The sequence below is a fragment of the Solanum lycopersicum genome, chromosome 10 (assembly GCF_036512215.1).
Source record: "Solanum lycopersicum chromosome 10, SLM_r2.1".
NCBI lineage: Eukaryota > Viridiplantae > Streptophyta > Magnoliopsida > Solanales > Solanaceae > Solanum > Solanum lycopersicum.
In genome coordinates, this window is record NC_090809.1 from 1,140,391 (window position 1) to 1,156,312 (window position 15,922).

General features: G+C 33.8%; 2 protein-coding genes across 2 annotated transcripts in view; one reads left to right on the top strand and one right to left on the bottom strand.

Annotated features, from left to right (window-relative positions):
* Positions 1–15,814, bottom strand: part of LOC101267356 (uncharacterized) — a 29,236-nt gene extending 13,422 nt beyond the window's left edge. The window contains exons 1-2 of the transcript XR_011211937.1: positions 15,359–15,814; positions 13,928–14,182 (exon numbers count right to left, since the gene is read on the bottom strand). The gene's annotated coding sequence lies outside the window, so the exon portion shown is untranslated. The remainder of the gene's footprint in view (positions 1–13,927; positions 14,183–15,358) is intronic.
* LOC101246767 (uncharacterized) lies at positions 2,897–9,301 on the top strand. The gene is made up of 5 exons (XM_004248317.5): positions 2,897–3,924; positions 6,042–6,198; positions 6,805–6,855; positions 7,848–7,940; positions 8,922–9,301. Exons 1-5 carry the CDS (start codon positions 3,785–3,787, stop codon positions 8,979–8,981), a joined length of 501 nt encoding a protein of 166 aa, XP_004248365.1. The 5' UTR covers positions 2,897–3,784; the 3' UTR covers positions 8,982–9,301.
* Positions 15,815–15,922: the final 108 nt, after the last annotated feature.

Consider the following 15,922-nt stretch of genomic DNA (forward strand, 5'->3'; position numbering starts at 1 on the left):
CAATACAAATATATTTATGGATAATTGGTTGGTATACCACAAATTAAAATAAAAATTTCTTTTATTTATTTATTTATTTTCGAATCAAAATTTTATGTTGACTTGCTTGAAAAGTAGTATAGTTTGTTACGTTAACTAAAAGATAAATTGTATTATAATTTTGTTTTTGATTTTTTATCTGGTGTCAAAAATTTATATTAGAGTCCAACTAAATTCAAATATCCGTCGAGAAGTTTCACATTGGGATAAAAGACTCACTAACAAAGGCGACTCCAAGTTCAAAGATACTTGAACCCAAATCTTCTTGGTTAAAAATGAAGGAGTACTTATCACTCGTACTGTATGACGAATGGATTAAATACTAAGATAGAGGTAGAACCAAAGTTACTAGCTCAGCCAAATTCTAAAAGTTTTGATTCAAATTTTATTTTATATATTCAAATTATTAATTTAGCAACTGAAAAAAGTGTAAAAACCATAACATTCAATTGTAGAAATATCCCTCCCCTATTAAATCCTTTTTATTCTTCTTCGTATGTTTACTCCACTATATATAAAATTTCCAAGTAATAAAAATCTTGACTCTAATTTTAATAGTAAAATATTTTATCCTTTAATAAACATGCATGATATTTTATACAAATCTAAATTAATTAGACAATAAATTTTTTACATCTCAAGTTTATATTAAAGAAAAAAACCAATTGACCTTTGGTCTTTAGAGCATGCTAAATATGCAAAAAAAAACTACTATTTCCTTATTTAAAATTAGGAGTCATAAACATTTTGACTTGTATTTTGATGAGTAGTGTATTAGTCAATTCTCTTTGATTATTGTATTAGGTACTTTGACCATAAGAAAATTGAGAAAACTTATTAAGGGCAAAAAGGTCATATAACAGATTGGGTGAGTGGGACCCACTTGGACTCAACCACATCTGACCTGGCCCCACATTACCATTCACGTGCTTTAATGAGACTCCATTATCTTTAGTCAATCTTCCGTTTCGATGGACAATGCGGAGTGGGTCCCACCGAAAATAAATAAATATTTTATTTTTATTGAAATTTACCTCACATGTTTATTAGGGGGTGACACGCTCAATAAATTTTTTTTAATATTTAAAATTTAAATTTAAAATTTTTAATTAAAAATAAAATAGTTACGTCATGACAAATCTACAACCAATATGTAGAGTCTAGGGGTGCTTGTTGCCTTATTAGATGGTTCGGTTTTGTAGATATGTTATAGTTATGAAAATCATTAAGATGTTAATTATTGACTTATTAATTATTATTCATTAATAATTTGATTATTGATTTAATCCTTTAAGATTTATATGGAAAATTAATAAAGCTCAGTAACACCACCTATGGAGTAGGCAACATTCATATGTGTCAATATAAATACTATCAACCTAATTATCCAAATAAAATATGCATATTTCAAAGTTCTCAAGGAAAGACTACAAAAAATACAAAAATATTGTATATTTAATATGCAACCATTGATATAACAAAAAGTATAGCATACAGATTAAGTCCATAATTCCCAAAAACACACTTCTAAGTTGAAAGCATTATGACGTTGTAATTATCGATCAAGAGAACTAATAATATTCAAATATTTATCGATAGATCAATAACACTCATGACTTGATTATTAAATTATTAGAATTTCATGAATTATGTGAAAGTGTGTAACACTCTCATCTTCTTAACATATCACTTCACGTATGTATTGATTTTTTTTCATAGATCAAGCACTTAAAATTTTTATTCTATTTCTGATATGAATTGCGGTGAGAATTGATCTCAGAACTTTTATATATTCTAATACTATATTAAAATGTGTGATCAACTTAATTTAAAAAATACACTTTTATTTTTTAATAATATTTTTAATAAAACTGAATCACATCTGGATCTTATTTACCCAATAATGTGATCTATTTGTTAATAAAGAGGAAGAGGACACGTATTATATGTCCAAATGTCAATGGATGAGAAAATAAATCCTACGAGATAATTTCTTCTCTGTCGCTTAAATATTGGCATTGAACAAAATTCCGTTTATCATTTTTAAAACATAATTATAAGTGAGGTGATTGTTAAGTTTGTAATATGCTCTAGTGAGTTTATATTTACATCTCTAATAATAATAATAATACTAAGAACGTCGTCATTGTTATCACCTTAATAAAATTTTAACTTTGTTAATTTAAAGATAAATTTCTTTTTATGTTCCTCTTTTATTAAAATTATAGAGCATACTCATTAAATTTTATCACCTAACCCAAACATCAATGGCAGAAAGAACATGTCCCCTAACATCTTGGTCCCCACTCCCCTGTGCAGGAAAGATTAAATTGAAAATTTGATGGTTTTAGGGTAACCTATCCTTATTCGAGGAGTCTAGCTTATCGAAAAATTATATAGTATATTTAGATTAAATTGTAATTTTATAAATATATTATATACATCCGTGTTAATACTTCAAGACAAGCTGACCTGCAAAACTAGATGAATGATTATTTTTGAGCCATTACTTGGTGCCTTGTCCAGAAAAGGATTTAATATTATCATAAAAACATATCAAGAAATAAAATTACGCAGAGTATTGTAAAGCTATTATAATTATATTTTGCTATTACTTGTAAAAATTTTTTATTTCTTTTGTATTACCTTTATATTTTAATACTGGTTAGATTTTACTAAAATTTTGACTCTACTGAAATATAGTATATCAAGTTACACTCTTCGAGTGCCTTTCCAAGAATCTTACGGATACTCGAGGAAAATGATTGTTGGGATAGCTAGGACCACAAGCATGAAGCGTCGTTATTTCTTCTCTTCTTTCGGCAAATTTAAGAGGTATTGCTTCTGATTTATGAACAATTTAAAGTTTTTTTGCCTTTTATCTTTTTCTTCGTCGGTTAAAAAAAAGTAATTTATTTTTTATTTTAAGTCTGTTTAGAAAAAAATAATTTTTTATTTTTTTAACACTTTAATTTAACTTTTCATGTGGCATATTTCAGACTATGATATAAAACATATTTTGGTACATTTAACACAATTTTAATTTAGAACTATGAGATTAAAATTTTTTGTCCAAATCTTCGAATTTGACATAACCTTAATTTAGAATCATGAGATTAAAATTTTTTTTTTTCTTAAACTTCAGTCCTAAGCTCCAACTAAATTCCAATCACACTCTTAACATAATTTTCACCATACTCAAGATTCAAACTCAAGACCTCTTATTAATACTCCCATCTGTGTATCACAATTTATTTTTAAAAAAATGGAGGGTAATAATAGTCAGTAAGTTATTTTCCATTTTTTTTAAAAAATGGAAAATAACTCAAAAAAAAAAAAAAATTAAAGAAGGGAAATAGCATGTTGGAAATAGCCCAAGGCTATACGGTAAGTAGGTCCCACTATATGTAAATCCCCATACGCCTATTTTTTTTTTCTTTTCAGAGTATACCATTTTATACACAAATTTGCCATCTTCAACAGCCCCGTGTGGGTCCACCGCCGACGCCTTCGCCGTCCACAAAACCCAATCACAGGCAACCGGAAAAAAAATCACAGAATACTCCTATCGACGACGACTACGCCGGTGGACGGCGGCGGCGGAGAAGTACCTTCATCGTATAGATCCACCAATCAAAGCCTCATCGGCGCCAATTGGAAGAAAACTAGTCTAGATTCTATAAGTTTCCGGTAGATTATCAAATCTCCGTCCGTTTGGTTTTCTATATCTCAATTATCTTACCAGATGAACGAAGTGCTTACAGCTTCCGATGCATCTTCAAGTGCGCGGTCGTATTCGTCGTCGATTGCACCTGTCAATGTTCCCCTCTTTTCGGCATTACTTGCCTGTGCTATTGCACAATTTCTCAAGCTATTCACCACCTGGTAAGCGCCTGTTTCTATTTTGCTTGTTAACGATACGGTACTATAGCTTTGAGGTTGTGTTTTATTAGTCTTTATAGCTGCTTAGACTTTTTGATTTGGCGTAATGATTGTTTGAATTGTTAATATATGAAGTTCCATTGGAAAAAAATAAGATAGAAAGATGATTTCTTTGGTATTTGTTATCTGTGAGTATGTGGAAGTTTTAGATTGTTGATTTTCTAGAGAAAGTAGCATATAGGGAATACTAAAGTGAAAAGGCTGATCCTTGGGAAAGTTAAGGGTTATTTGTTGTTGTGTGAGTATGTGAAAGTTTTTGTTCTTATAACGTCTAAATCACTTCCAAAAATTGAATGTTGCTGCAAATTTCTAGCATACTGAGCGAGCAACTGAGGTTTAGATTGTTGAGTTACTAGAGAATGTAGCATATACCGAAAACTAAAGTGAAAATGCTGATCCTTGGACAGTTCAAAGATAAATTTATTGATCGAGAAGATCAGAGTATTATTTATAGGAAGGTTTTGATACCTCCTAACACAATCACAAGTTCAAGATGGGAAGTCAGAGGTTTTGGTCATCATTTAGAAGAACAGTAGATAAAAGGATAATGATCCCTTCATATCTTAAGATGAAGTCAGTGTCCAATTACTTACGCACCTCAACCAAGAGAATGCACAGCGTGCTAGTGTACAAGTATAGATGTGGGTAATCTTGCTCGCCTAGGTTGAGACGATGGGCTCAAATTGAGTATTGTAGCAACCAGTTGCAATCTATAGATTTCAATCCTATGTCTGAATCACTAGCCATCCACTTGGTGATAATGCTCTGTCTAAATCTTATATGCAGTAATTTCACTGTTGTTAAACTATAGAAAAGAATCTCGCTTGGTGGGTAACATCTCTGACTCACACACGTACTTCCTCAATCTAGAAATTATTAGTAAAGAAACAATGGGTTTTTCTTACTTTTACCTTCGCGTGGTGATGTATTATATTACCTCTCCGTAGTTTTAGAATAAATTCAGAGTTTTGTTTTATTTTTTTCGAAATATGTGTTTTTCCCCTCTGATGGGAATGGTGCCTATTTTGTAGTCAGGTGTATCTTTCTGAGAGAAAATTTTGTAGCTGAATCAACTCAACATAGCAGAACTGCAAAAGAGAGGATATTTCTGAAATCTGAAACTCATTTTGATTTGTTTCTAATTGAACTGGAGATACTAACAACATCATACCCAGTGTAATTCCACTAGTGGGGTTTGTGAAGGGTAGATTGTAGGTAGATTGTAGGCAGACCTTACCCCTATTTCGATTAGGTAGAGAGGTTGGAATGTTTAATTACTGTTTATCAATGACTATGGATTTAAGCATGCAAATTCTTCTCAGTTAGAGGAGAATCTGAGATTATGTAACAATCATTAATGTGAAAAAAAAGGGAGTGGTAGAAACTTGGAGAGTAGGGTCAATCTCCTTAGAGTCAAAAAAGTTGGGCGATTTCTTTTATTTGCCTAAGCCTTGATGGTTTTGCTGGTGGGAACTGGTGTACTAGTCAAGGTGCATGCAAGTTTGCCCAATCATCATTGTTACCAAACAACATTGAAAAAGAGGTGGTATTTTCCAAAAGGGAGAGAGAGAGATGTAAAAGATTGTGGTAAGGATTAGTTTCCCTTTATTGATTATGAAAAGTGACAAAGAAGGCGGAGTAAAAATTATCACATACACACTTATCCAGAAACTTCACAGAGGAATTAGTGTTTTTACTTTCCTTATAGCTGTATCACACAACAGGAGTGAGAGGTTAACTACTTGAGGAATTAAATCAGCACCTCTTGCTTCCCTTTCATCAAAACAAAGCGTAATGTGAAATGGAACTTAAGTAGGGTGGAGGGAATCATTGTTTATTTGCTATGAAAACAGAGTTAAAGGTGCATGTATGCTGCGGATCTTATGATAGATTTTCATTCAGGAGGTTGATATTGACAAAAAATTGGAGAAATATGTACTTCATATGGAGTGATCTTTGAATTTCAAGAGCTTACTTTTTTCAGGATCACCAAGTTTTGTCTTACCTTTTCTTTCTACTTTCTTGGTTAACTTTTGAATATTCCCTGTTAGATTTTGCAGGTACAAGGAGAAGAGATGGGATTCAAAAAGGATGCTTAGCTCAGGTGGAATGCCATCATCACATTCAGCAACAGTTACTTCACTGATAATGGCAATTTATTTACAGGAAGGAGCTGGAGGATCTGTCTTCGCGATTGCTGTGGTTTTGGCATGTGTTGTGAGTAATTTCTTAACCAGGCTTTGTCTTTTTTTTTTTTTTTAATTTCCTCTGCTGATATTGGCATGTGTTGTGAGTAATTTCTTAACCAGGCAACAGTCCTTTTTTATAATTATCTTCTTTGCATCTCAATGTTAAATTTTTTGGTGTATGAACAATAGAAAGAAGCCTCAAATCCCACTTGTGAGATTACACTAGGTATGTTGTTGTAACTGGAGAAAAAGATGCAATGTCATACATCCCGGACACTTTTTCTTTGGAAGAGACCATCTAACCTGGGAATTCATATGATACACGTTTTTTTGGAAGAGAGAGGCTAGCTTGTATATGTGTTATCTGGGGTTGGGGGAACATCGGGAAGGGACTTGTACATATTGCCCCTCAGATGTCTACAATTTCTGCTTTTCTTGAGCCCGTGGGAGGGGGATGGGGGGTCTTTATAGGATAAAACCTCTGTTCCTCTTCCAAGGTAGGAGGTAAGGTGTGCATTTATCCACCCTCCCTACACCTCACTTATGCAGCTTCTGTATGAACTTTCTTTTCTATATTTTGCATAATAAATTTTTGTTCTTCTCCTCTATTTCTAATGGATTTCCTTTATTACAGGTAATGTATGATGCTACTGGTGTTAGGCTTCATGCTGGGCGCCAGGCTGAAGTAATCTTTCTTTCCACCTTCTTTATCTCATTTTCATCATGTTTTGACACATTGCAATTAGAAATAACATTGTGCTCAAATCACTCTATAAAACTATTCTCCATTCTATGCTTAAACAATTGATTTTTACCTATGTGTATGTAAAATAATAGTTGAAGTTGATATTTGCACTTGCTGATTTGCAAGGGATGCTCTAGGGGGAGACAAGTGACACCCTTACCCTTAAGGCCCTCAAATAATAAAGGTCCCAAAAATCAAAATTATGTTGGACTGTATTATTATATATAACATAAAATTATATAACTATTAATAAAAGCTTTTAAATTTTAATATATTTTTTTAAAAAAAATTGGGAGAGGTTGTACAGTTGAGTGGGTAATGATAATCTTCTCTTAGTAAATTAAATAGTATACTTACCTTCTTGTCGATACTAATTTTCTTCCTTTATATTTCTTTGCATGTTTATGATGATTTCAGTTTCTAAAGTCGACCCAGTCTCTAAATTAGCTAAATATTTATTTTTGGCATATTTGATTGATCCATGAGTCAAAAAGCATGTTCTTTTGCCTTTCATCTTCTTTAACTAAGTCGAAACTTTGTGGATAATGGGCTCATCCCTCTACCTTTTCCATTTAAGTACCATGTTTTTTTACAGAGAGTTTGATATCGTGACATGCAACTAACCCATACATCACACGTTGCACTCCCACCACTATATCAAAGCCATGTTGACTTCTTTTGTGTCGGTCCTTTTGTTTATATAAAAATTTTGGTTAATGACAAACACTTATTATAAAAGAATTTATGAAAATTCTTTAGAGAAAGAGCTTCCATTATCGTATGGATCTTATGAAAGAAGTTTAAGGGCTTTTTAATATATTTTGGCTTTAAGCCACCAAGTTCGGTGAGTCACCCCTACTGATTTGCAATAAAAATTTGCTTTGAAGTTTCAATATATGTATAGTAAATGATAGATTTGGTGTTTGATGCAGTTGTTGAACCAGATAGTGTGTGAATTGCCTCCCGAGCATCCTGTTGCCAATGTTAGACCTCTGCGAGATTCGCTTGGTCACACTCCCCTTCAGGTATGGTTGCAATGAGTTTGTAGTATATGCATTTCTATTTTTATTTTTGCTATTTTTCATTACCTCTTGGTGACAACAACAATCTTAGTAAAGGTAGCACTACTTATGCACCTCATTTTTACACATTTACACTAATACAATCATTTAATGTTAGTGGCGGAAACTAATGCAACAACAGCTGTCTCATCCCAAACAAGTTGGGATAGGCTTTATGAATCCAGTCTGCTTTAGTTAAGCTCAACTCATATTATCGTCGTACCCAATAAAACAAGAGTGGGTGTGTGTGTGTATATATATATAGTAGTAATATTAATAATATTAGATATTCTCTAACAAGTCTGAACTTATTCTCAACTAGTAGATGGATCCTTTTTTCCCACTGTCTTATATCTTATTTCTTTAAGTAAGTGCTCATTGATTCCAATGATTTGTAGGTCTTTCGAGACAATGTCCTTTGATGTGATTTTAGGTTTACCCCCATTCCTATTTAACACCTTCGCTCATCATAGTTATACACCTATGGATCAAAGTATCTGTAGGTATAGGTCGCAGGACATCATCTCAAGCGATCTCTCATTTTATTCACTAAGCGTCTAAGCGTGCTACTGAAACTTTCTGGTGAACATGGACATTTTTAGTCCATCTACTTTGCATATGTCATATCTATCTTAGCATCTACATCTCCGTAAGACATCTTGTGGATATGTTGAACATTAGTGGCCCATCATTCACTTCCATATAACATTGCCGGTCGTATAGTTCTATAGAATTTATCTTTCACTTTTATTAGCATCTTTTGATCACTCAACACCCAATTACTAATATGATACAAATATAAAAAGAAGGAACTAGTGTGAATACTAAGTAAATTATGTTTTCGTGGAAGTTAATGTCATTGAGATGAATGTGAGAAGGAACTAGTGTGAATACTAAGTAAATTATGTTTCCCTGGAAGTTAATGTCATTGAGATAAATGTGCAGGTTCTTGCCGGTGCAGTGCTGGGATGTGTAGTGCCATTACTGCTGAGAAGCTCAATCTAGAGTTCAACTTTATGATCTCCCTTCAAATACTCAGTAAATATCGAAATGGTTCTAAGCTATTAAAGCTGGAATCAACATCACTACCAAGGGAAAAATTTATGTGAATTTATCCTTTCTTCACCTTGTTGGTGGGTTGGGAGAGGGGGGTAGTGTGTATTGTTCGTGATTGTGACAACTCAATCCCCTGTACTTTTTAGTTTATCATCCAACTTTTAAGCCATTTATTTATAATTATTATTGTTGAATACTAGCTTGATTACTTACATGCATCAATCCTCAAAATGAATGAGAATCTGAGACGAAAACAACTTTACTGTTGATACTTGTTATAACTTCCATTTATGTGTGTGGCATGCCTTTTGTTTTCATGTACGAGGTAAAGGAAGTTAACGCAGAAATTTGCCATAAAATTTGTAACAGCTAAGATGAGTGAAGAATTTTTCTTTGTTCTTTATTAAGTGAAAGGAAAATTAAGATTTTGCTACTGTCATAGGCTATAGGTATGTTATATTATGAACAGTCCCCCCCCCCCCCTTGCCCCCTGCCCCCCTGTACATGTAGTAACCAGAACCCCCTTCTGAACTAATTAATTAAGAGGGTAAAGCACTGTAAGAAATTTAGAACGTTTTTTAGGAGCTTGAAACATTTGATTAAGAGCTAAAGGTTTTTATCATCCTACCACATCCTCAGCAAGTGATGTTGGAACCTTACGACTTACGAGTTTTTAAACAAAAGTGAAATACATGCATCTATATGTTCAGTTGGACTTCTGTTATCTAAACTAGATCCATGATCAGGTTAATCGTGTAAAATCTTGAAACTTGATAAGAACTGAGAATTAGTGATGACCACATAATGAATGCTAGTACTCCTTCCGTTTCTGTTTGTCTGATTTTAACTAACAAAATAAAAGAGACTTGAATTTTGACATCCTAGGTCAACGATACATAGAATGTATCAAAATATCATTTAAAAGTAGTAAAAACAGTTAATTTAAAAACAGATTAAAAAGAAAAGTAAAACAAACAAATTGAAACAACGAAATAGTATAGTTGTATAGACGAAAATCAAATCAGTCAAACAGCGGTGACGATTGTCTTGTTATGAAAACTAGCATGCAGATAAAAGTGAAAGTGAAAGGACGTAGAAAGCAACATGAATCGGGAGGGAACTAGCTGTAACGCACAAAAAAAATTTGGAGAAAGAAACAAAGAGAAGAAAAGGATATTCTCAAACAAAATTTCTTTTAGCAGCTTGCTGGAGATTTTATTTTGTAAATCATTATAGATGTTACTTTAGTTATGACATGATTATTTTCAGAAAGACATTAAGTTAAAGTATAATACAGAAAATCCACTTGTAGAGTCATTGTCATATTGTAAGGACAAAACACCAGCATTTATTTAGTTTGATTTTGACTTCTTTTTAATATGCAGAAACATATTCTCAAATCTCAAGGCTTAAACTTCTCTTCAATACATAATGACTTAAGCTAATTTTGATTTGTTAACCCCACCAGTTCATCAATTGTCGAAAAGTATAATAGTCCTAATCCATGCGTTATCTTAGAAGATAAGGGACCACAAAAGGACCAAATATACTGGACTTCTTAAGCTACTTCATAGTCGGATAAATGAATTAAGGTGAGATGGTTGAAATTTCTTCACCCTTAACCAATCTCACATTCGAGATCCTAAGAATAAACAAGTAATTATCGAGAGCACCCCGGAAATGGGCTCTACAAGGCTTGAATCCAAATTTGATTGGACTCCAGAAATCAAACACGGGATGAAAAAAGAAAAACTTCATTGCTAGCCCCACCGCACCACCAATTTGGGACAAGAGTCCTAGACAAAGATTGTCTTCAATGGGCCTACTTTTAAAAGGCTCCACTTGGGACGTACATTTCCAGCAGTAACATTCCTAAAAGGAAGCAGCCACAGGAAGATTGAATACATTGTCTTCTCCACCGACCTTATCACTACTTATCCAATTAAAATTTATCTAAAGTCACTCTTTTATTTTATTTTAGCTTTATAATTATCATCCAAAGTATTTTTTTGTCCATAATATACTTGTACTTTTATGACTAAATTGGCATGCAAGGCAAATTATCATCTTAGTTGTCGAGATTAGTCAAAAACCATCGGATAACATAGGAATATTCTCTTTTGTTAAGCTTCCTCGGTTTGGAAAATTCATCACATTATGAGCTAACTTTTGAGATTGAGCTAGCATAATATCCATTTTTCAAATGGTATTCAGAGCTAAGTCACTGTAATTGTATGTCCCAACATTCGGTAATCGGTCCCATGCTATCCTGTCCAAACTACAAATGTTGGGCTTGGGCATGCGGTCAAGGTGGGGTTAAAGTATCGCACATTGTTTGAGGTTGAGGGATGTGTTACTTGACTTCTTATATGGTCTTGGACAATCTCTGTCAGGATTAAAATGCAAACTCTTTCTCGACAGACTAACTAACTATAGTCAAAGCCTGACACTCACAACATGACTTAACTATTTTCAAAGTACACTTGCGTGTGCAATTGGGAGCAACAGGCAACCAACTCAATTTCCATTTTTCCTCTCTTCAATATCTTCCTTATAAATCTGAAGTTGTCCCATACATATATTTCTTAAGCTCCATTTCTCCACCACTACACTATCTAACTGAAAAACCACACTTCTGCTCCTAGCAGCAAAATCTTTACATTCATCAAACTGCATACGAAAACAATATCCATAGACATGATCAAGATATCACAAGTTCTAAAGCTTCTACTCATCATAGCTGCCCTTCTTATCATAACCCTTCTATTATCCACATCAGTAAGAACAACTTACCTCTATTTCATTGTTCACCTTCTCATCATTTCACTAGGAGCTGAAGCTGGCCTCATTTCCTTCTTATCCAAGTCTCCATATGACAAGAAATTACCTTCAACAAACAGCATCATCACTCAAAAACAACATAACATGACTACTCCAGTGATAGCTTTTCTGCCCTCTCTTGGAACTAGTGAACATCAAGAAACTACCCCTCAAGTTAAACATGATCATATAGCGAGCTTAGAGAGCTCGCTTCTGATTACTACCAAGAAAAATACCGGTAAAGTGGTTAAAAAATGTGCTTCAGAGAAAATTATTGGTGTTGCAAAAGTACATGAGCAGACACAAGTTAAAAAGTGTCCTTCAATGCCAAACTTGTTTTTCATAGCCGGTACTGGTGAGGAGATAGGTGAAGTGGAAGAGATCTTAAAGGAAGAAAAATATACTGAAAGGGAGGAAGCTGGGGATCAGTTGATCAGTAATCAGGAGCTATTTTATAAAGCAGAGACATTCATCGGTAACTTCTACAAGCAATTGAAGATACAGAGAGAAGACTCATGGAAGAGGCTTCATGATTTCTATGACAAAGCAGCTTCTTAATTAAGGCAATCCTTGTTCTTTATTAATATGCCAAATTAATTTGTACAATTCTTAGCATACATCATATCTCTTTTTTTATTTTTGCTAGAAGGGCTGGATCCAGAGTCACTGCATCTCACTATTCTTTTATGACAGTGAGTGCAAATTTTATGTATTATATAGTAGGTGTTGAACATATAATTATATAGTATAAGTATGCTTTCTAAAATCATATATTCTATATACACTTGTGACCAAGATGGCAAATCATTCTTACAAAGTTGGTCAAACTTTTGCAACTAGTATTCATGTCTCATTAAGCTAATCTTTCTGAAGATATTATCAGGTTACTTATAAGGGATTAAGTCTAATTCTTTATAACTGGATTGACAACAATCTACAATTCTTCATTAGTACGATAAGATAAGGTATCTATTACAAATTGTAAAGTGACTGATTGTTAGCACCCCTTTAGTCTACCAATAGTTTACACAAAGAGTTAAGGAAATTAGAAAGTAGAATACTTCAGCCTATAAGTTATTTATTTTTTACTTCTGGTTTCTGTATAGCAGTTGTTTGCAGTAGATTTCAACAGCCTATTTCTGTGTTGTAGTTGTTGCAGTAAGGAGGTTATTCCTCCACTTCCTCATTTTAGTTGTAGTAGGAGGTTACTTCCTAGTTTTCAGATGGGTGGTTAATCCATCAATGTTGTATTTAGTGTTATTTGAATCAGTAAAATAATAAGCAGAAAAGTGATCAAGTTATTGAGTACTTCAAACTCAAGTGATTGCAGGTTCTCTCTTAACGAACCAGCACCATAGGTAAAAAAAGAAAACCAAACCTTTTTCCAGACTCCTAAAATTCACTACTGACTTTGTCTTGCAACGTCGCATAGCTAGATCCATAACAAGGGATTGTCACAATGGTCCAAATACTTTTAGCAACAGAATGTCGTCAACTTCTGGATCCCCACCAGTGATTGGACTCATGCACCTTAAGACAATTTGCTTGGACTGTTCTTGTCATACACAACATGTTTCTGAACGTTCTTCAGCGTAAAAGAACCTTTTTCCTGCTTCAGACCAATGCACTTGTAGACACGGAACATAGATATGAAAGTATTAAATAACTATGTCGGAAGATGTGGAGCGATCATTTCTTACTTCTACACTTAAAAGATAATGAATCCTATATGTATTTAGAGTGCAATATTAGTTGTGGACTTGTGGTAAGGAAAATTATTCTTCTTATATGGTATTGGGAAATCTTCACCTCATGAGCTAACTTTTGGATTTGCTCTAGGCCCAATGTTCATTTTCTAATATGCTATTTATGTGAAGAGCTTCATGGAAAATTTTTAATCTGAATTGGCCAGAGCTCAGTCTGCTATGATGTAGGTCATAAGGTCTTTTACACTATCATGTAGTAACTGGTGTACTCTCTTGTTCTATCTATTTTCTTTAGTAGGGCTTGACATTGTATTCCTATATTCACTTTGCAGCAACCAAATATGATTATTGCATGAATTGAGAGAGAACCTGAGTAAGCTTTACTTCCAAGTTGCACTGTCCTCTGCTGTCTGTTTCGTCCTGTAATTGGAACATGGAACTACGTACAAATCAACTGAACTTGGATTCCTGCAAACTCTAGATCATTGTTAAAGCTGCTGAAATCTCTGCTTTTTTTACTCGCGACTTCTCGTCTCCCATCACAAAAGCATGCCTTCAGCAATTCCAATTTGCACAGAGCATATAAACCTCCTATCAAGAGCAGGACCTATTTCTTTTTCTACTCTGCAACCATCAGAAAGCAAACAATAATGAAACCAATTTCATAAATTTAATGTGACTGCAACAGAAACAGAAGAAACTTGGAAGCATCTGGATATTGAGACAAACAAACTCAGAAAGAATTACCAAATGAAAATCTTTCCCGTACGAACACATGCATTCACCATGTTGCAAGTTCAGAAATTATTGCAAGAACGAGAGTTTATTTAAAATACCAGAAAGAATCGTAACTGAATTTTGTTTAGGAATACATCTTAATCATTTCTTTCAACAATTGGATAATAACACATACAGAACATGTCTAGAGGGAAATTTTTTTACCTACGATAAGTAGCAAGCATACTTAATGACAACTCAGACATTACTCGTCTTGCAAAATAAGTCACCAAAACATTGAAACATGAGTATGGCTTGAGCCAGTTTGATGCAAAGCTTAGAGGGATAACTAGCTTTGCATGAAAACGAGTTCTATAAATAACAGTTATAATCCCATGTATACAAAAACTTAGGCTGTAAATTCCAAGACTTACTATTTAGTAATAGACAATAAGCCAGTGAGACTCGTCTCTTTAGTCCACATAATTATATTTGCAAGTTATAATAGAAATCTAGAGGAGCAAATATATAGAATTCGTATAGACAATCTAACTAGTTGGGATTGAGGCGTAGTTAACTGATAGATCGGTACTCTAAACCCAGAAAGGAAAAAGAAAAGAGAGCTATAAGATCCTTGGCCAGCACAAACTTAAATACTAAGAAAGGAGACTGATCAACCAGACAACATACACATTAAATGCTTAACAAATACCTCCTTACTTGATAGACAATCCCTTCATCCCAAAATACTTGTCACTATCCGCTTCTGAATAGTTTAACACTTGAAACTATACGAACTTCAAATTTTAAGATGTGTATCTCTTCAACATACTGATACGAGAAGATATGCAACTTATACTTTTTCATATATCTTTTGACTATCTAAAATTTAACTTCAACAAGTTAAATTAATCAATCCAATTTAGCTCCAATAATTAGTCAAATGTATTGAATATCCAAATATTAATTTTAAAATATCACACAAATGTAATCCAACTTAGCTACAACTATTATGCAACAACAATACTTAAACTACATAACAATGTGAAGAATCACTTAATGATAGATAAATTTATATTGTACCTTTTCATTGAGGATTGCCGAGTCGCCGCGGAATGGTAGTTGTAGAGGCCGTGCCGGACGGCAACTCTAGCAAGCTTTTCAGTACTTACAGTCGCAAAACGGAGGTCAGTAAGCTTACCACAGTCAACGTCAGGGTAAGTCACGAACAAACAGCTCGAAATAGCTAAGCCGAGAGTGACGTCGCCGGCGAACGCGAGCCGCTAGTAATTACTTAGAAGAGTGAGTAAGAGCTTCTTCCAGAAGCTTCGTGTTCCTAAACCGATACTTCAATAGCTGAAGCATTGCCCCTACTGATGTTGCCGTGTTTCTAATTTCTTCCTCCGGCGACGACGGTAACCTATCAACATCCGCAATTGTCCGGCGATTACCAGCCGCAATTTTCCGGTGATTGCATGTATTTCGAATGTGAATATACGGTACGGTGCTATTCCGGGGAAAAACAAACTGAACTGTATCAGAGAAGTGCAAATGCGTGAAGGCATACTATTTATAGTTTTTTGTGATTTTCTTTCTTTTACCTTTCACGTAATTTGTATGATAAAATTACTCAGTATTCTTTACCTT

Bases quoted from the DNA above. Each gene is read 5' to 3' on its own strand.
- LOC101246767 (XM_004248317.5), top strand. From the start codon at position 3,785: ATGAACGAAGTGCTTACAGCTTCCGATGCATCTTCAAGTGCGCGGTCG. The intron at 6,856-7,847 runs GTAATCTTTCTT...TGTTTGATGCAG, and splicing joins ATGCTGGGCGCCAGGCTGAA to TTGTTGAACCAGATAGTGTG. The intron at 7,941-8,921 runs GTATGGTTGCAA...ATAAATGTGCAG, and splicing joins TTGGTCACACTCCCCTTCAG to GTTCTTGCCGGTGCAGTGCT.